Genomic DNA, 17,575 nt, shown 5'->3' with positions numbered 1-17,575 from the left:
TTCAACTTCCTGCTCTCAAGAACTACCCTTACTCAATAGCAGCCCCGAGGTCAGGCTTGGTGTCATCCCCCTTAGTGCCCCCAACACAGGTCCCTCCAAACATAAAGCCTAAGCAAAAATAGTTTGCTGGCTCTGCAGAAGAGCTTTAAGATAAGACTCCCAACATCCCACAGCCCCCCACCCACAAAAGCATTTTGCTTCCCCCTCCACAGCCTCTTAGCTCCATCCTATCCCTGACCTTCACCCCTTATGGCACACGCAGTTTAACAGTGGGAACCAGGAAATGAGAAAAAAAATATTGAAATCTCCCTGCAACAACTTGCTATTCACTTTATTTAGTAATTATAATTTGATTTAATCATGATTATAAGAACTTTGGAGTGTCAGTTTACCAGTGAATTAATTTCCAACCTGTTTTTTTCTTCTTTCAAGACAAAATAGACAAATGGCAATCTTATGTAAAACACAGCTCTCTCTCCCACCGCCAGTGTTTCCAGTAGGGTGGCTGTAACTTTTTTCTTTCCCTCAAGAAAGTATATCAAAAGATAAGAGAGTGAAAATCATATTATGAAAGGGGTAACTGAACACCTAATTTATATTTAATTAAGTCAAAGTACTTGGAGCAGACCTGAGTGGTGGTGCTACTGAGAACCCCTGCCCTAGGATTTGCTTCATCACCAGGAGGGCGCTGAGGTGGTAGGGGAGGATTTGGGTGAGAGTTAGGAAAAGGATGTGACTCACATTTCCATTCTTAGGTGGAATAGTCAGTTCCATGTACCCGTGAGGAATGTACTGCTGGCTGTAATTGAAGCGGGGTTTCTTCATGAGGTAATTTCGGACAGTTGAATAGGCTCCATCACATCCTACAATGAGGTCACAAGTGACGTCTCTAGGAACTTTGTCAGATCTGAAAGATAAAAGGAACCATCAAGGAAAAAAGTCTAGGCAGCGGACTTGGCCCAGTGGTTAGGGCGTCCATCTCCCTCATCCTCATGGGAGGTCCGCGGTTCAAACCCCAGGCCTCCTTGACCCTGTGCAGCTGGCCCGTGCGCAGTGCTGATGCCACACAGGGGTGTCCTGCCACACAGGGGTGTCCCCGCATAAGGGAGCCCCACGTGCAAGGAGTGCACCCCATAAGGAGAGCCACCTAGCGCAAAAGAAAGTGCAGCCTGCCCAGGAATGGCGCCGCACACACGGAGAGCTGACACAACAAGATGACACAGCAAAAAGAAACACAGATTCCCGTGCCGCTGACAACAACAGAAGCAGACAAAGAAGAAGCAGCAAATAGACACAGAGAACAGACAACTGGGGTGGGAGGGGAAGGGGAGAGAAATAAATAAATAAATAAATCTTAAAAAAAAAAGTCTAACGGTGAAAATGTTGGGTATGAAAAATAGTGAATCAGTGGATCTCTCCAAAGACTCACTTTCACATTTGACTTAGAGCTTTGAGTCAATCGCCTCTAAAATTGAGGTGACAACACTTGTCCCATTCATGGTTTTGTTTATACAGACAAGAAGAGCACAAAGCCATATGAAGTAATAAAGATGAGCTAGACCGTGGAAGTGTGATTCAAGCTGAGTGGTCTGCACAAAGAAAGAAACTCTTGAAAAGTGGGCAAGTTGCTTCAAGGTGAGGGGATGTACGAGCAACAGCAGGGAGGTGACCAGAAAATTCTAGAAGCAACACTTTTGGCTTGAGCTGAGGGTAGCAGAAGATGCGTTTAAGAGAAGATTAAAATGTGGGAAGGGGAGGGATGGGGAGAAGAAGATAATTTGGGATGTTAATATAAAGGGTTTAAATAAATTATTCTGGCAAAGGGAGAAAACACATTTTTTCACTAGGGGGAGAATGTGTAAAGAGTGGTCACTGAAGAAAACCCACTTGGCAGTGGACTACTGAAGCTGAGGTGAAAAGCTGGGAGGGAAAATCTCACCCCTACGCGTGCAGGGATGAGAGCCTGCGTACCTGGATGTAGCAGGAAGAACAGACAGGCATCGATTCTAAAGACAATAGGAAGCAAGCCAGATTGGGGTTTATTTACAGATTCAATGGGGCAAGACAGGAAAAAGCACATCAGGAATGGTTCTAACTCTTCAGGTCAGAGTTCTGGGGATTTTCAGATCTGACAGGGCATGTTTTGGGAGAGATGGAGGATCAAGGTTGTCCATGGGTTTAGATGCCTGAGATAATGGCAGGATGTAACCGAAGACATCGAATGGGCAAGCTCAGCCCAGAATGAAGAATGAGGGAGCCCTGGGCTAGAGACGCTCGTTTAGAGATGTGTGGTTGAAGTGGCTGTTGAATCCATGACATGTCCAGGGGTACACGAGGTTTGGTAAATTAGAGGAAACCCAGGCAGTGAAGGAGAGGCAGAAAATTAGCCCCGAGAAAAGGAAGAGGAGGAGCAGGACAACGAAAGGTCACATATTTCGTGAAAGGAAAGTTTGAAGAGGAGTCAGTATTTGCCACTGGTCAAATGTAGAAATTTGAACGAGGGTGAAGGAACATCCCTGATGTCAACAGTATCAGAAGGTATCTGAGGCCTATTTTAAATCTCAAATTCCCAGAATCTAAACACTACTTGAATGACCCTTTTAATAATTATTTAGCTCTTTCAAAAGAGCCAAAGGACAAAGTTTGCAGGCCGAGCTCTCCACTCCAAACCTTCACCTCCGAAGCCCGAGGCCTGACCCCGCGATTACCCAAGCACGGTGAGCACTCTGTCTTCAGGGCTGCATTTCAACAACCTGTGGCCAAAGTGCACCTTTGCATTTGGATATTTCTCAACAGCTGAGAAGACAAAAAAAGAAAAGAAACAAGTAGAAACAAAATTTCCATTCTTATTCACGTAACCAAATTGAGGTATTAACTCATTTCTGAAAACAGTATGACCGAGGACACTTATCGTTAACGATGAATTTGTTATGATAATTTGATGGCTATTTGGCAAAATATTTCAGTGTAATTTAGGAGTAAAACAGATGAATAAAAATCAGCTATTCTTGTCTAAAAAATTCCAACTAATTCCATCATGCCAACTCTTAACATGGCTGGAATTGGCATCCTGGGAAAACAGGCAGGCAACACATGTTTTAATAGTTGCCTCTAGGGGAGTGGATGTAGCTCAGTGGTTGAGCACCTGCTTCCCATGTACAAGGTGCTCGGTTCAATCCCCAGTACCTTTTGAAAAAAAAATAGTCCCTCTAGTTTATTTGTGATTAGGATTTATTTGTGACTGGAAGTGTTCAGCCAAACTCTCTTCCTCATACTATGCCTCTTCTTAGCAACTACTCTGGACTTCTGATTCAGGTTGCCACAAATATAGATTGTGCTATTAAGTTTTTTGGACTCAAACACTGGGACAGCTGGGGGTGAGGGGAAGAATGAGAAGCCTTGAGACTTTACAATAAGTAGAAACTGATTATTTCCATGCTTTTTTGTTTTGCCTGCTCACAGTCTACAGAACTTAGTGATTGCCATCTTCTGAACTGTTCATCACATTCTTGTTATCACAGTTAAATATGATTCAACCACGTTCGCTCTCGTGCCTATTCATGTGCATCTGTCTGGTGGGAGATCTGTAATCACAGGCCATTGCTCTAAAGCCACAAAGCAGAATACAGCGGTTAGAGCTGGAAAAGACCTCGTGGATTATTTAGCTCAAAATTTCTTCAACTTACGAATGGAGAAACCAAGATCCTGAGGAAAGTGAGAAATGAGAAGCGGTAAGTCAGCTCATTCTTCCTACTGCGCTTGTCTCTCCTTTTCATCTCAGGCTTCATCTTCTGAGAGAGTTTGAGTTGGAGATTGACGGTTTTACGATTCTTGGATTTAAGATGCGCAATTTTAGAATACTGAACTCTGAACACAGACAGAGGTTATGCAGGAGGGGAGGGGGGAGTGTTTGTAAAAAAGAAGATGGGGGAGGGAAAGGGGGAAGGGGAGGAGGAGGGGGGGAGGGGGAAGAGGAAACCTGAGCGATCCTAAACCAGAGAAATTGGTCCAGGTCTAAGGAATCTTTTGGCAAATGTCTTTGGAGAAATCAAGGTTTACCTGATTCACTAAGTGTATCATTTGCAAATATGAAAGGTGTTCATGGAATCGACCCTTTACAGTCTTTTTCCTCTTTTTATTTAAATGTATGATAATATACCCAAAACCGTGTTCCATAGAGCTCTAGTCCTGGGGTTTGATTCCTAAAATAACTGGAGGAACGCTGCCTCTTCTGTGTGGGACACTGCTGCCCCCGTCTCCAGCCACCTGTGGCTATTGGACACGTGAAGTTTGCCTCTTCAGATCTGAGAGGTGCACACACACTGGATTTTAAAAACTTACTGTGAAAAAAGATTATGAAAGCATTGAAATGTTGATGAGTAACATATTGGCAGCACACTGAAATGATATTTCGGATATACTAGGCTAAGTAAGATATTGCCTAATTGCTTTTTCTAGATATTCAAATACAATGTTTGAATAACACTGGTGACAGTAGGCATCCTTGTCTTTTTCCTGATCTTAGAGGGAAAGCTTTCAGTCTTTCACCAGTAAGTATTAATTAGGCAAAAAAAAAAAAAAAAGAAAAAAGAAATAACAGTTGTCCAAATTCAAAAGGCGGAAGTAAAACTTTCACTATTTGTAGAGACATGATCTTATAGACAGAAAAACCTAAAAAATCAACATAAAGCTACTAAAACTAACAAATGAATTCAGCAAAGTAGCGGGGTACAAGATCAACACCCCCCCCAAATCAAGTAGTTTCCATGTGCTAGTAATGAACAATTTGAAGAAGAGATTTTGAAAATCCTGTTTACAAGAGCAACTAATAGAATCAAATATCTAGGAATAAATCTAACCAAGGATGTAAAGAACTAGTACACAGAAAATTGCAAAACATTGTTGGAAGAAATCAAAGAATACCTAAATAAAAGGAAGGGCATTCTGTGTTCATGGATTAGAAAACTATTGTTAAGATGTCAAAATTCTACTCCAAGTGATTTACAGATTCAATGCAATCCCAATCAAAATTCCAACAACCTTTACAGAAATGGAAAAGCCAATCATCAAATTCATATGGAAGGGCAAGGGTCCCCAAATAGCCAAAGCCATCTTGAGAAAGAAGAAAGAAGTTGGAAGAGTCCCAATTAAAGCTGGAAGAATTCCCAATTAAATACAAATGAGTTTTTATGGCTAGGAGATTTCAAAGTGAGTAGGGAGGTCCTTCCAGAGGTTGAGCTTATGCACATCTCAGCAGGAGCTCATAGACTGTCACAGTAAACAGGGTCTCAAACAGCAGCACTCCTGAGGGCTCTCGAGACACCCAGACACCACAAGCAGGGCAGACAAGCTCAGGAGTGCAGCACCCTGTCAGTGGGCCTTCCTTTGGAATTTATGCTCTCCAGTGTAGATAGACTTAGACTCATTTATAGTTTCCCTACACATGGCTCTTCTGCCCCTTTTATTTGAACCTATAATTAGCACTATACTTGTTAAATATATGTTCCAGAGACTTAAATCTTTGACCCGGTGGTGTGCCAGTTAAGCCCTGAAACTCAGCGGAGTTGTAATACCTGCTCTCCAGTTCAATGGACTCACCCAGGACAACTAACAGGGAGATGATGATGGGCATCCCAAGGAACAGAGAATGTCTGCAACTACAGCAAGATAGCGCCATCCTCCTGCCCCATGGGATCTAAGCCCCCTCTCAATTAGAAACTGAGTGGGCATCACCATCCCCAAATCCTCAAGTTGGATAATGAACAATGGACTAAAGTAGATTTTTTATTCTATTATAGCCTTATTATTATTCTAGCAAAGGAAGAACTTTTATCGCTGATGTAAAGACAGTGGCCGCCAGAGGTTCTGAGGGGAGAGAGAGGGAAGAATAGGAGTAATATAGGGGCATTTTCAGGATATTGGAATTATCCTGCATGACATTGCAATGAAAGATACAGGCCATTATATGCTTTGCCATAACCTACAAAATTGTGTGGGACAGCATGTAAACTATAATATAAACTATAGTCCACAGTTAGAGGTAATGTTTCAATATGTGCTCATCAATTGTAACAAATGTACCACACTAATGAAGGATGTTATTAATGTGGGAAAGTGTGGGAAGGGGTGGGGGTTGGGCATAAGGGAATCCCCTATATTTTTTATGTAACATTTAAGTAATCTAAAGCTTCTTTAAAAATAAAAAAAATTTTTTTTAACTTATTACAAAGCCACAATAATCAAAACAACATTGTACTGGCACAAGAAGAGACATATAGACCAAGGAATTGAATTGAGAATTCATAAATCAACCCTCACATTTATGGCCAGCTGATTTTTGACAAGCAGGCAAAGACCATTCAACTGTGAAAGAATAGTGTCTTCAACAAATGGTACTGGGAAAACTGGATATCTACATGCAAAAGAATGAAGGTGAACCCCTACCTCATACCATACACAAAAATCAACACAAAATGGATCAAAGACCTAAATATAAGAGCCAGAACTATCAAACTTCTAGAAGAAAATGTAGGGAAACATCTTCAGGAACTCATGTTAGGCAATAGTTTCTTAGACTTTATACCCAAAGCACAAGCAACAAAAGAGAAATAAGTGAATGGAACCTCATCAAAATTTAAAAGTTTTTGTTCAACAAAGGAATTTCTTGTTCATCAAAAAAGTAAAATGACAACTTACACAAAGACAGAAAATGTTTGGAAACCACATATCTGATAAGGGTTTAATATTAAGAATACGTATTTCTTAAAATCCTTTAACTCAGCAACAAAAAGACAAACAACCCAATTTTAAAATTGGCAAATGACTTAAATAGACATTTCTCCCAAGGAGATATACAACTGGCCATTAAACAATGAAAAGATGCTCAACATCATTAACCATTAGGAAAATGCAAACCAAAATCACAATGAGATACCATTTCACACCCACTAGCATGGGTACTATTTTTTTTTAAAAACAGAAAATTTTAAGTATTGGAAAGGATATAGGGAAATAAGAACATTCATTCATTGTTGGAATATAGTTTGGCAGTTCCTCAGAAAGTTAAGTTTAAGTAGAAAATTACCATATGACTCAGCAATCCACTTCTAGGAATGTACCCATAAGAATTGAAAACAAGGACTCAGGGAAGCAGATTTAGCTCAATTGATAGAGCATCTGCCTAACACATGGGTGGTCCAGGTTTCAAACCCAGGACCTCCTGACCCATGTAGTGAGATGGCCCACATGCAGTGCTGATGCGTGCAAGGAGTGCTGTGCCACACAGGGGTGTCCCCCGTGTAGGGGAGCCCCATGCACACGGAGTATGCCCTGTAAGGAGCGCTGCCCCTTGTGAAAAAAGTGCAGCCTGCCCAGGAGTGGCACCACACACACGGAGAGCTGACACAGCAAGATGGTGCAACAAAAAGGAGACACAGATTCCTGGTGTCACTGACAAGAATACAAGCAGACACAGAAGAACATACAGTGAATGGACACAGAAAGCAGACAATGGGGGGGCGGGGGGGAAGGGGAGAGAAAAAAAAATCATCATGTAATGTGGGTCGGATGCCCTAAAAAGAAAACAAGGCAAAGAAAACAAGAACTCAAACAGATAATTGCACACTGACGTTCATAGTGGCATTATTCACAAATGTCATAAGATGAAAGCAACTCAAGTGTCCATCAACTGATAAATGGATGAACAAAATGTGGTATATCCACACAATGGAATATTATTCAGCCATAAAAAGGAATGAAGTCCTGATATATGTGAGAACATGGATGAATCTTGAAGGCATCACTTTTAGTGAAAAAAGCCAGAAACAAAAGCACAAGTATTGTATGTTCTCACTGATATTGTATTATCTCAATGAAATAATTAGAATAAGCAAACTCACAGTCAGCATCTAGAACACAGGTTACCAGGGGATGAGGTGGGAGTGAGGAATACAGAGTTAAGGCTTAATATGTACAGAGTTTCTATTTGGTATGATGGGAAAGTTTTGATGATGGACAGTAGTGATGGTAGCAGAACCTTGTGAACATAATTACCAGCACCGGATTATATATTTGGATGTGGTTAAAAAGGGAAAATTTAGGTTCTATTTACGATAGAAAAAAAAGATGGTAGAAATAGCTAAGTGGTCATGTTTGGTTGTGAATGAATCTATTTAGTACAAAGGTGGAAAAGGTTAAAAAGTAAGTATGATCTAGGCTTAAATTTAGTAAGTGAAGTGGATTAGATTGATGGCTCAAGCTACAGCTTTAATTAGCAAGTCAGTTATTTGCTCAAGTTGGAAACCTGGGGGTTGTATTTTACACCTTTCTATTTCTCAACCATCTAGAGCCTCTATTAATTTGGTCTCCTACAAAGATGAAACACACCCTCCCTTCCAACCTTCCTGTAGCATTATCCCAGGGAGTCATTATTGCAAACAGGGATTATGGGAATCGCCTAAGGATGGAAGCCGTGTGCCGTGCTCCACACTGCTTCTCCTCACTCTGAAATGCAGATCGCATGAGAGTGTGCCTGTTGTTCCACTGTAACCAAGGGCTAAGAATTCATAAGTAATTATGATTACTGAGTCCTTATATAGATGCCTTTTACTTCCAGTATATGACAAAATAGCCAGAGGTTAGCATCTGAAATCACTGAAACTGGCTTGAGCAACCTCGCCCTTTGTATATGGTCATCCCCAACTCAGACCCTGCCATTGGGATGATTATTCCAGTCGGATAGTACCTTTGTATCTGGTCACTTCTACCTGCTATTTGATGATTATTCCAGATTGATCTTACCCTTGTATATGAACATTTCTATTGAAATAATAACCACTCCACCCTCCTCTGTTTGAAATCCATAAGAAAAACCTTGTAACTGACCCCTGTTCTGTGCCCCCCATCCCCAGATGCCCTGATCTCTGCTAATGATCGTCTTGTGTTGTAATAACATTGTGACTCACCCCAGTTTTGTACCCACCCCCCAATTCTGTTCAGCCCCTTGATGTGTATTAATGAAGAAACCTGAGCCAGCCCCACCCCAATTACTCATTAGCATAAACTGCTAAACCTGGATATCATAAAACTAGGAGGATTACTGCTGTTCGAAGAGCAGATTTTGGGCCTTTAGGCAGGTGTCCTCCTCTGCTTTGCACAAGCAAATAAACAGTCTCTTTGAAGCCCTTCTGTTCCAGGAATTGGTCGTTATTTCCATTGGGTGGAAAGTCCCTGCTCTTCCTCAGTATGGCCACTAATCTGTGTGCACGTCAAAGGGGAGTGAGTACTTACTCATTCCAGTGTCTGGAAGAAAATAGGAGTTCAACAAATGTTGAACAAATGATTTTTATTTACGTAATTGATAAGATACAAAAAACAGATTCCAGGAGATGTATCACTATTACTTTTCAAAAAGGACTTCGCAATGTACGTAGTCCTGTTCTGAATAACCCATAGAAAGCACTGGAAGACAAATCCCACCCAGTAAATCAGGTGACAAGATTTGTCTGATATGTTTTACTCAAAATGCCAACTGATGAATAAAAAGCATTGGACTTACCAGTCAATAAATCCTTGTTTAGATTTTCTCTGCTTATAGAAAGAATATACTGCAAGAAAAACATAATAGGTACTATTTATTTCTGGAAAATCAACAAATGGAATTCTAAGTTATTCCTTCAGGAATATGATATATTGATTATTTAGGAAAAGGTTGCAAGCTTAGTTTTATAACCCTTTAGCTATGTGGTCTTCTTTTAACACTCTAACCAATCACATATAACACAATGGCCAAGGTTAAGCTTAGGTGTTTTCAAAGCTTGATACTATAAAAGCCAGTTACTTCTCTTGCAGCCAAAACATATTTTCACTAAGAAAGGACTCTTGTTGATCATCACTAACAACATATCATAAATCTCAAGTCTTCGTCTAAGTTCTATAATGAAAATAATGATTTTTTTCCCAGTGCAACAGGTTGACAAATTAAAGCTCCACACATAGGCCTTTTTTCTTAGAGCATTTAGTTTAGAAAACTTGTCATTGAGGATCATTTCTCTGCCTCTTTGAAATGGATGTCAGTCTTTTGAAAAACTGGAAATGTCTCTTGCCCACTTTCACCGCTCAGGAATTGTAAGTTGGGAGCCATCTTTGAAACGCAGTCATCAAGAAATACAGTGCATATCTCAGCTTCCCGGGCTTTGGCAGGAGCCTGGCTCCAAGTTGCAAAGCTCCCTCTGTCATAAAGAAGCAAGAAGTTTTGTTTTTCCTCTGGGTAAAGGCAAGTAGCTGACATAGATGGCTGCCCCAAATACCAGGTGAATTTAGGGTGAGCTGTGTGTCCCAAATGGGTGCTGTCAAGTCCTCTTATTTGAGGACTAGTTGTCTTTTATCTTCAGAACATGCATAGACTAGGTTGCATCTACTTGGCTGTAAGAAGGTGAGCTTTCTTTCTCTCTTTGCCATCTCTTTAGCACCTCACCTGGGATGCATTTCACATTCTGGTTTCATGCTTATTATAGAATACAATAAAACTCTGTATTTTTCTTTCCTACCTTTGTGGAGACTTTTCTGGGTTAGCAGGAGATTTTGTTTTTAATACTATTTTCCAAAATATAGGAAAAGAGGGAGAATTTCCCTACATTCTCCAAATCTAGCTGTCTGAAAACTTTAGTAATGGCAGTTTTTAACATTAGAATAAATGTACTATTTCCCACTTACTTTGAGAGCCTTTGTAAAAAAGAAATAAAACATGGTAGAGTTACTATGGCAGAGAGATTTAAAATGGAGCTGGAAGGTCCTTGTGGGGTTAGCCTTTGCAGGCTCAGCCAGATCTCACCACTGCCAGAGCAGGCAAAGCCTCAAGCAGTGATTTTTCCTCAAAACCTTGAAGACACCTAGACACCAGGAACAAACCACAAGTTAAGGAGCCCAGTAAACCATCTAATCTGAAGGACTTTTGGAGTGCCCCAAATATCCACCAATCACAAACAATTCTTATGATTTTTCTTTTTCTTTAAAAATCCTTGCCTGGAAGACGGAAGGCAGGACACAATTTGGGTTGCCACCTGACGCTGTGTTCACAGAATTGCAATTCTAGACCCCAGATAAACACCTTTCACCTTCGTTATTTCTCTGTTGACTCCTTTGTTGTAATGTGAGAGGTGTGTGTGGCGACAGTGGCGGGGTGGGGGGAGGGGCAGGACCAACCCCGCTGGTGTCTTGAGCTATGTTTTTGGTTGTTTCTGACTTTAGAGAAAAACTGAGCAGGGCCGACTTGTCCATTACGCCCAGGAGGCACAGTGCCTAGGGCCCACAATATTTTGGGGGTCCACAAACATACTTTAATTTTAGTTCATTTTTAAATCAGAAGGAAAAAAAGCAAGCATAGCTAAAATGAATATATAGTAATATATCATATGAATATATAATGATAAATCCAATCTGGATTATATTCGCCTTTACACCAACACAGTCACAAAATCTAATTTTTCATATTTATTTATTTTAAAGGAAAGGGCCCAAGAATGCAAAAGCACGTGTGGCCCACGAGGGTGAGAAGGCAGCCTTGCAATTCAGGGTGAAGTTATTCCTTAAGTAATTTGAAGCATATACTTTTCTGGCTTATGGGGCATCACGTGTTCAGTACAACTATGCCGGGTTAAGAATCATCACCTCATTCAGAGTGAAAGTTCTAAATTCACAGCCCAAGCTATACCTGGCGTAACAACAACTTGGTTATGCTGTAGTGACAATGACGGAGGAGCTTCCTGTGTCTTCTCTGAAAAGGAGAAGTTAACACAAGTCTCCGTTCTCTGCCTCGTTGTTCAGTTTTTGGCTATTCTACAACCTCAGTCATGACATTTCAGGGGAAACGGAACTTGTTATTCAAAGTGTGTTAGGAAACATTCAAATTATGAGGAATCTCTCATATGAGGAAAACAGTCCTTCCAGTTCAGCCGCCAGGCTTGCTGACGTCAGCCTCGTCTGCCTCGTCTGGGAACTGAGAGGTCCACGGGCCCTGTGGGAAGACGAGGGCGTGCCTCTGTCTAGGCCACCACAGCCACCACTACCTGGGGACAGCAACTAACCCCAACGCGAGAGACGTGGCCATCAAGTCCCCTTTCGAACCTATTCCAAAATGCTGCTCTTAGGAGGAATACAGGAGAAACTGGTCGAGAGCCTAGAAGGGCCCTTGTGACAAATCAGAAAAAAGAAGAAAACCAAAAGGAGGTGGATAATCTCCTTTGGAACCCGTAGGCCAAGGGTAGTTCTGGCTTTTCCAGATGGATGAGAAAAGTGCTCCCTTCCTATACCGTCAGATGAGACTCTACCAGTCGGGGGGGCATTTCTCTTTTGCATATTGCCTTTTGAGATTTGGGGCATAGGAGGCTAGTAAGAAGTGGGGGGGGGGGGTGCTCCGAGCTGCTCTGTATATTGGGGCATATTTGGTGAGGACAGTTTGAGAGGGAGATGAGAGAAACCAGCAAGGTGGGAAGAGTCTGGATGCTTCCTGGGAGAAAGGCAGAAAAGCGAGTTGGAAAGATTTCGGAGGTCGAATGCGCCTCTCAGGCTTTCTCGGCTGCCAGCTGTCTCTCTGCAGTGGGAGCGCCCCATGAGCTCCAGGCCTTCAACATGAGTGGGTGGTATTTGTAGAAATTGGGGAAAGGGCTGAATTTCCTGCCCAGACCACGGTGGTACACGGCCAGCCCCAGGTGTGAGGGCGTGGGAAGTCAGGAGCCAGAGGAGGCCAAGAGAAGGTAGGCTCCCTGGTGACTCGTAGAAACCCACCGTCATGTACAGGCTTGAGACTTCCACAGCCGGGAACCTGGGGAGTCCAGAGCACGCTGACATCCATCTCAAGGCAGAAAGAGTTAGGAAAGAAATGAGGCCGACTGAGAAGGGGTGGTGGCTGTGAAGGTAGCAGACACTCGGTTGGAAGGGAAGTCAGATATGGCAGGAGCGACCGTGGCAGGACTAGCTCCTCCCCCTTCTCATGTATTAAAGGCCCCCAAATGGGAGCCCCCACTACTTCCACCCTCCTGGAGAATTCCAGGTGATGGAGCTGTGCCTGCCCCACTCCCCACCCCACCCCCGTTTTTCCTCTCTCATGGCCGTGGGGGTGAGGTAGCCAGCTCAGGTCCAAGCCACTCTTCATCTAGCTCTTCTGATATTTTAAGCCTTGACTTCCTCCTTTGGCTATTTGTACTCCATTGGTTCAATCTCTGGAGAGAAGATGGGCAGGATTAATTGGGCTCCCTCCCCCTCAGCACATTCCATTCAGATCCAAGAGAAAGGTGGGACGATGGTTACACGTCATTCTCCACTCGATGAAAGACATCAACGTAACTAAGTAAAACCGTCCCGCACTCCTGGAAGGCCGCATACCCCACGCTTGCCGGTAGCACCTTTGAGGAGGTCTCTCTCATTTCTCCTTTGAGGTTGACCTCATTCTTCAACTGTAAAGCAAGGCTTCTGATCCTGAGAACAGTGAGTTTCTGTTATGCTACAGTGTATTAACAAGGGTTCTCATCCAATGCATATTTAACACTTAAAAATGTACATTTCTTAGGAATCTGATCTCCCTCAACTTCCTTCCATAAACAGACCCTCGTTTGATTTGGACAACTCCTCTGTTTGGATTTAAGTTTTAAAGAAAAATGTTTGTCTCAGATCTCACTTTCTCTGAATTCTTCGTTGGGGAAACTGCAGCTTTCTTCCTTCTCTTTGTATTTCAGGTCTGAAGCCCACAGCCGAGCTCTCCTGCGTCGCCCAGCTGGGTCCTTGTCACGATGAACTGTGTTTACTCGACAGTCTCTACCAGGTTGCAAGTTCCTCTTTGCACAATCAGCAACTAACCCAGGGGGTGGCACCAGTAGGACATTTACTGTTTAGCACAGGGACACATTTGGAATGCACAGTTCACACTTGATTTCCTTGGTAAATGTCCAGGAGACATTCCTCTTGTGTTTCTGATAGCACGTGGATCAATTTGGGCTTAATTAAACAGCATACCTGAATTACCTAAGAATGGCTAAGCGGATTTCCTTCCCTGCCCTTCCCCTGCTTGGCTCATACTCTGTACCTATGTTTGTCGGTTTAATTTTGTAATGGAGAGAAAAGTCACACAACATGAAATTAACCATTAACCATTTAAATGTGTACTGTGGCTTTCAGGACATTTGGAAGGTTGTACAACCATCACCTCATCAAGTGCCAAGACATTTCTTATCACCCTAAAAGTAAACCACATACCCATTAGCAAATCCCCCACCTTTCTTCCCTCCCCCAACCCCTGGCGACCGTCCACGTGCCTTGTGTCCCTGTGGCTTTACCAACTCTGGATATTTCATGTAAGTGGAAATCATACACTAGTGACCTTTTGTATCTGACTTCTTTCATGGAGCAGCATGTCTTTGAGATTCATACATGTTGCCACATGTATCAGTACTTCAGAAACTTTTATACTGCATTTTGGTTATCCATTCATCTGTTGATGGACATTTAGGTTGTTTGCATTTTCTGGCTGTTGTGAATAATGTTGCTTTGAACAATATTAGTTTGTGACACCTGTTTTCAATTCTTTCAGTGTATGCCTAGGAGTGGAGTTGCTGGGTCATCATACCTATGTTTTTTGTTTTTTCTAGACAACAGCATCTTACCGTTATGTCATGTTTTCCAACAGCTCAGATGTCCAAATCTAATCTAATCAGACCCAACAACTACTTGGAGAAGGCAGTGAACCTTCCGAACAACACTTTGAGGAGGGAGCTTTTACCCCTTTTGGAGATGATAATAATAGATAAGGGACTTTACAAGTTCGTTACAGGAATGGTGATCTCCTACAATCCTAAAAATGAGCCCCATAAAGTAACTGGTTTTAGTCCCTCCATTTAACACCTGAGGAACTGGAGACTTAGAGACTTTGTCCATTACTGCAAGTCCCACAGGCACCCCAAGTAGTCTTCCCTCAGAGCCCACACAAGGCTGATCTTCTGTTGATTTAGGTGAGACAGTCAGGTTCAGGGAGGCTCCATGAATTCCCAGCATCACCAGGCAAGTAGTGGAGTTATGATCAAACTTCCGTCAAATATTTCTAAGTCTACAGCTGTTCCTTTTCTCACTCCTACAGACTTCTCACAAGCTGATGTGTCATCATGGGGTAGCCATGGAGCTCTTGTCATCTGAAGTAGCCCCTATGTGAGGCTTTGGTTTTCTTAGGGAAGTTATGGGTTTACAGAAAATTCATGCATAAAATCAGGGTTCCCATATACCTCTTATTAACACCTTGTCTAGGTTCCTCTAATGCCAAAACAATCAGGTAGTGATTTTTAAGAAGTTATTAAACAGAACGTTTTGATCCCACTTCGTTTGTTTGGATGCTTCAGGGCTTGTCAGTCACTTTGATCATCACTAACTCCACAAAGACCTTGTTCCCATGAGCCTATGTGCTTTAGACCTTGTTCCCGTGAGCCTATGTGCTTTAGACCTTGTTCCCATGAGCCTATGTGCTTTAGACCTTGTTCCCATGAGCCTATGTGCTTTAGACCTTGTTCCCATGAACCTATGTGCTTTAGACCTTGTTCCCATGAGCCTATGTGCTTTATCTCTTTGCTACTCAGAGTGTGGCCAAGGGCCGCGTGGCAGCTGTTGGAGATGCAGAATCCCAGCCTCTAGCCCACCTCTGCTGAATCGCACTCAGCATGTCAACGGGGTGCCCAGGTGAGTGGGAACCCTGGTCTACCTGCAGCAGTCGGCCGTCTGCAGAGGCCAGCGCCGAGAAGGCTGGGAAACGCGCTTGAGTTCTGCGCTAAACACAATGAGGTTTTGCTGGGTGAAAATAGAGTCAGGTGGGGGTTTTCTGTTGATGGATATTTGGCACCCTCCTTCTCTCTCCAGGAAACAAACTCAAAAGTGTCATTAGATGAAAGTACATCCTCTCCCCCACTTTCTACATTACTGTGTGAAAGACAAGAAAGACACAGAGCAGATAACAAAACTCCACTGCTCCACCTGCCCTCTGTCATTTTAAAAAGTATATAGCACGGAAAGCATTTCTGGTTCATTCTATACATTCGACTATAAGCAAATCTGGAGCAAGAGAGTTAGCTAGGAGAAGGCAACAATGTCGTAAAACCCTCTAGGGTTTTTCTTGCATAGTATGCTTGGCAGCAAGTACGTGGCAATCTCTCTCTCATTGAAAGGAAACGGGAGGGAAGGGGCGTCCGGGGCAGAGGGCCAGCACGAGGCAAGTACAGAGGCACGAAGCAGTCTCCCAGGGATAAGGCTAGTAACACACGAAGGTTTACTCAGGGCTGGCCCCTGTTTTCAGCATTTCCTATGAAATAACTTGTTAACTACTGTATGTGTTCTTGGATTGCGCACTGAGGCAGAAAATGTCCACGATCAGATTAGAGAGGAGGGGAAGGGCACTTCCAAACCTTAGACTTAGCTACAACCAACACAGAAACAACTATCTCCAGGGAAAACCTACCTGAGACTTTGTCCCATAGGGAATGGCAGACTTTTTTCCTGAAAGAGAATGAATCATTCTTGCTCTCATGGGGATACCTTGGGATACAATCTGAAATAAAACCAGAAGTGTCTAGTTCAATTTCTGTACCGTGGCATCACGCAAATAAGGTAGACATTGATTGTAAAATGTGATAGTCAAACAGTTTCAACAAATTAAAAATAATGTCAAGGACTAAGGAGGCACAGTACCATGGAAACAATCGATGAAAATGGGATTCCTGAAAATTTTTTTAACTTTTAGAACTAGAATTGAGTTAAAGTTTATCTGGTCCAAATAAAATATTACAGATAGAGGAGAGTGGTTAATTGACAGAGCGGTGAAGTGACTTTTTTTCTTCATGATCACAAAAGTGATAGTGTAAGGAGTAAATCTCAGGGGTTCTGAAAGGCAAGCAAAGTGTTTTTTTTACACACACAACTACTACTGTTTGGAAGAAAATTGTTGAAATGCAAATAGCTCTTGTACTGATTTAACATTTCAAAAATTCATCATCAGCAAAAGTAGTATTGAGAAAAAAAAATTTTCCTTCTGCTTATATTTCCAAGATAACCTGACAGTGAGAAATTCCACAACCTTGAGCATATATGAGGAAAACCTATGACAAGTCCATAGTCATTTACCCAAATCCTTGGGGTCCACTGCTTTTCAGAATTCAGAATTTTTCCAATTTTAGACTGCTAATTTAGTGTATGTGGTAGATGCAGCAGGGGCCAATACTGTCTTTGATCTACTTAACGCCATAATAAAACACAATATTTTTTTAGCAAAACCTATTCACACCAAATGGAATAATTTTTAAAAATCATAAAAAGCCTCACATCAGGTCAAGTTTTGCTGCTAAATGGGTGATGAGAAAGCTTCTTATTTTCAGAGCTTTTTGAAGTACAGATCTGTGGAGAAGAGAGTGTGGACCTTTACAATAAAAAGAATGCAGTTTGCTGGCTCCTCTCATCCTTCTGCAGTTAGAGATCCACTGTCCCATAAAGAGTCCAGTGTCAGAGAGGATCTTTGAGGGTGGTTGAAATATTGTCCCCCCTCCCCCCCAGC

General features: G+C 42.3%; 1 protein-coding gene across 1 annotated transcript in view; it reads right to left on the bottom strand.

Annotated features, from left to right (window-relative positions):
• The window catches only part of KMO (kynurenine 3-monooxygenase), a 52,941-nt gene that overhangs the window by 16,699 nt on the left and 18,667 nt on the right, over positions 1–17,575 (bottom strand). The window contains 4 exon segments of the mRNA XM_004450264.5: positions 742–907; positions 2,709–2,796; positions 9,557–9,605; positions 16,487–16,576. Of these exon segments, the coding sequence (XP_004450321.1) occupies positions 742–907; positions 2,709–2,796; positions 9,557–9,605; positions 16,487–16,576 (393 nt within the window).

The sequence above is a fragment of the Dasypus novemcinctus genome, chromosome 13 (genome assembly GCF_030445035.2).
Source record: "Dasypus novemcinctus isolate mDasNov1 chromosome 13, mDasNov1.1.hap2, whole genome shotgun sequence".
Taxonomy (NCBI): Eukaryota; Metazoa; Chordata; class Mammalia; order Cingulata; family Dasypodidae; genus Dasypus; species Dasypus novemcinctus.
Note: the sequence above shows the minus strand (reverse complement) of the source record. Positions and strands in the feature narration are given on the sequence as shown.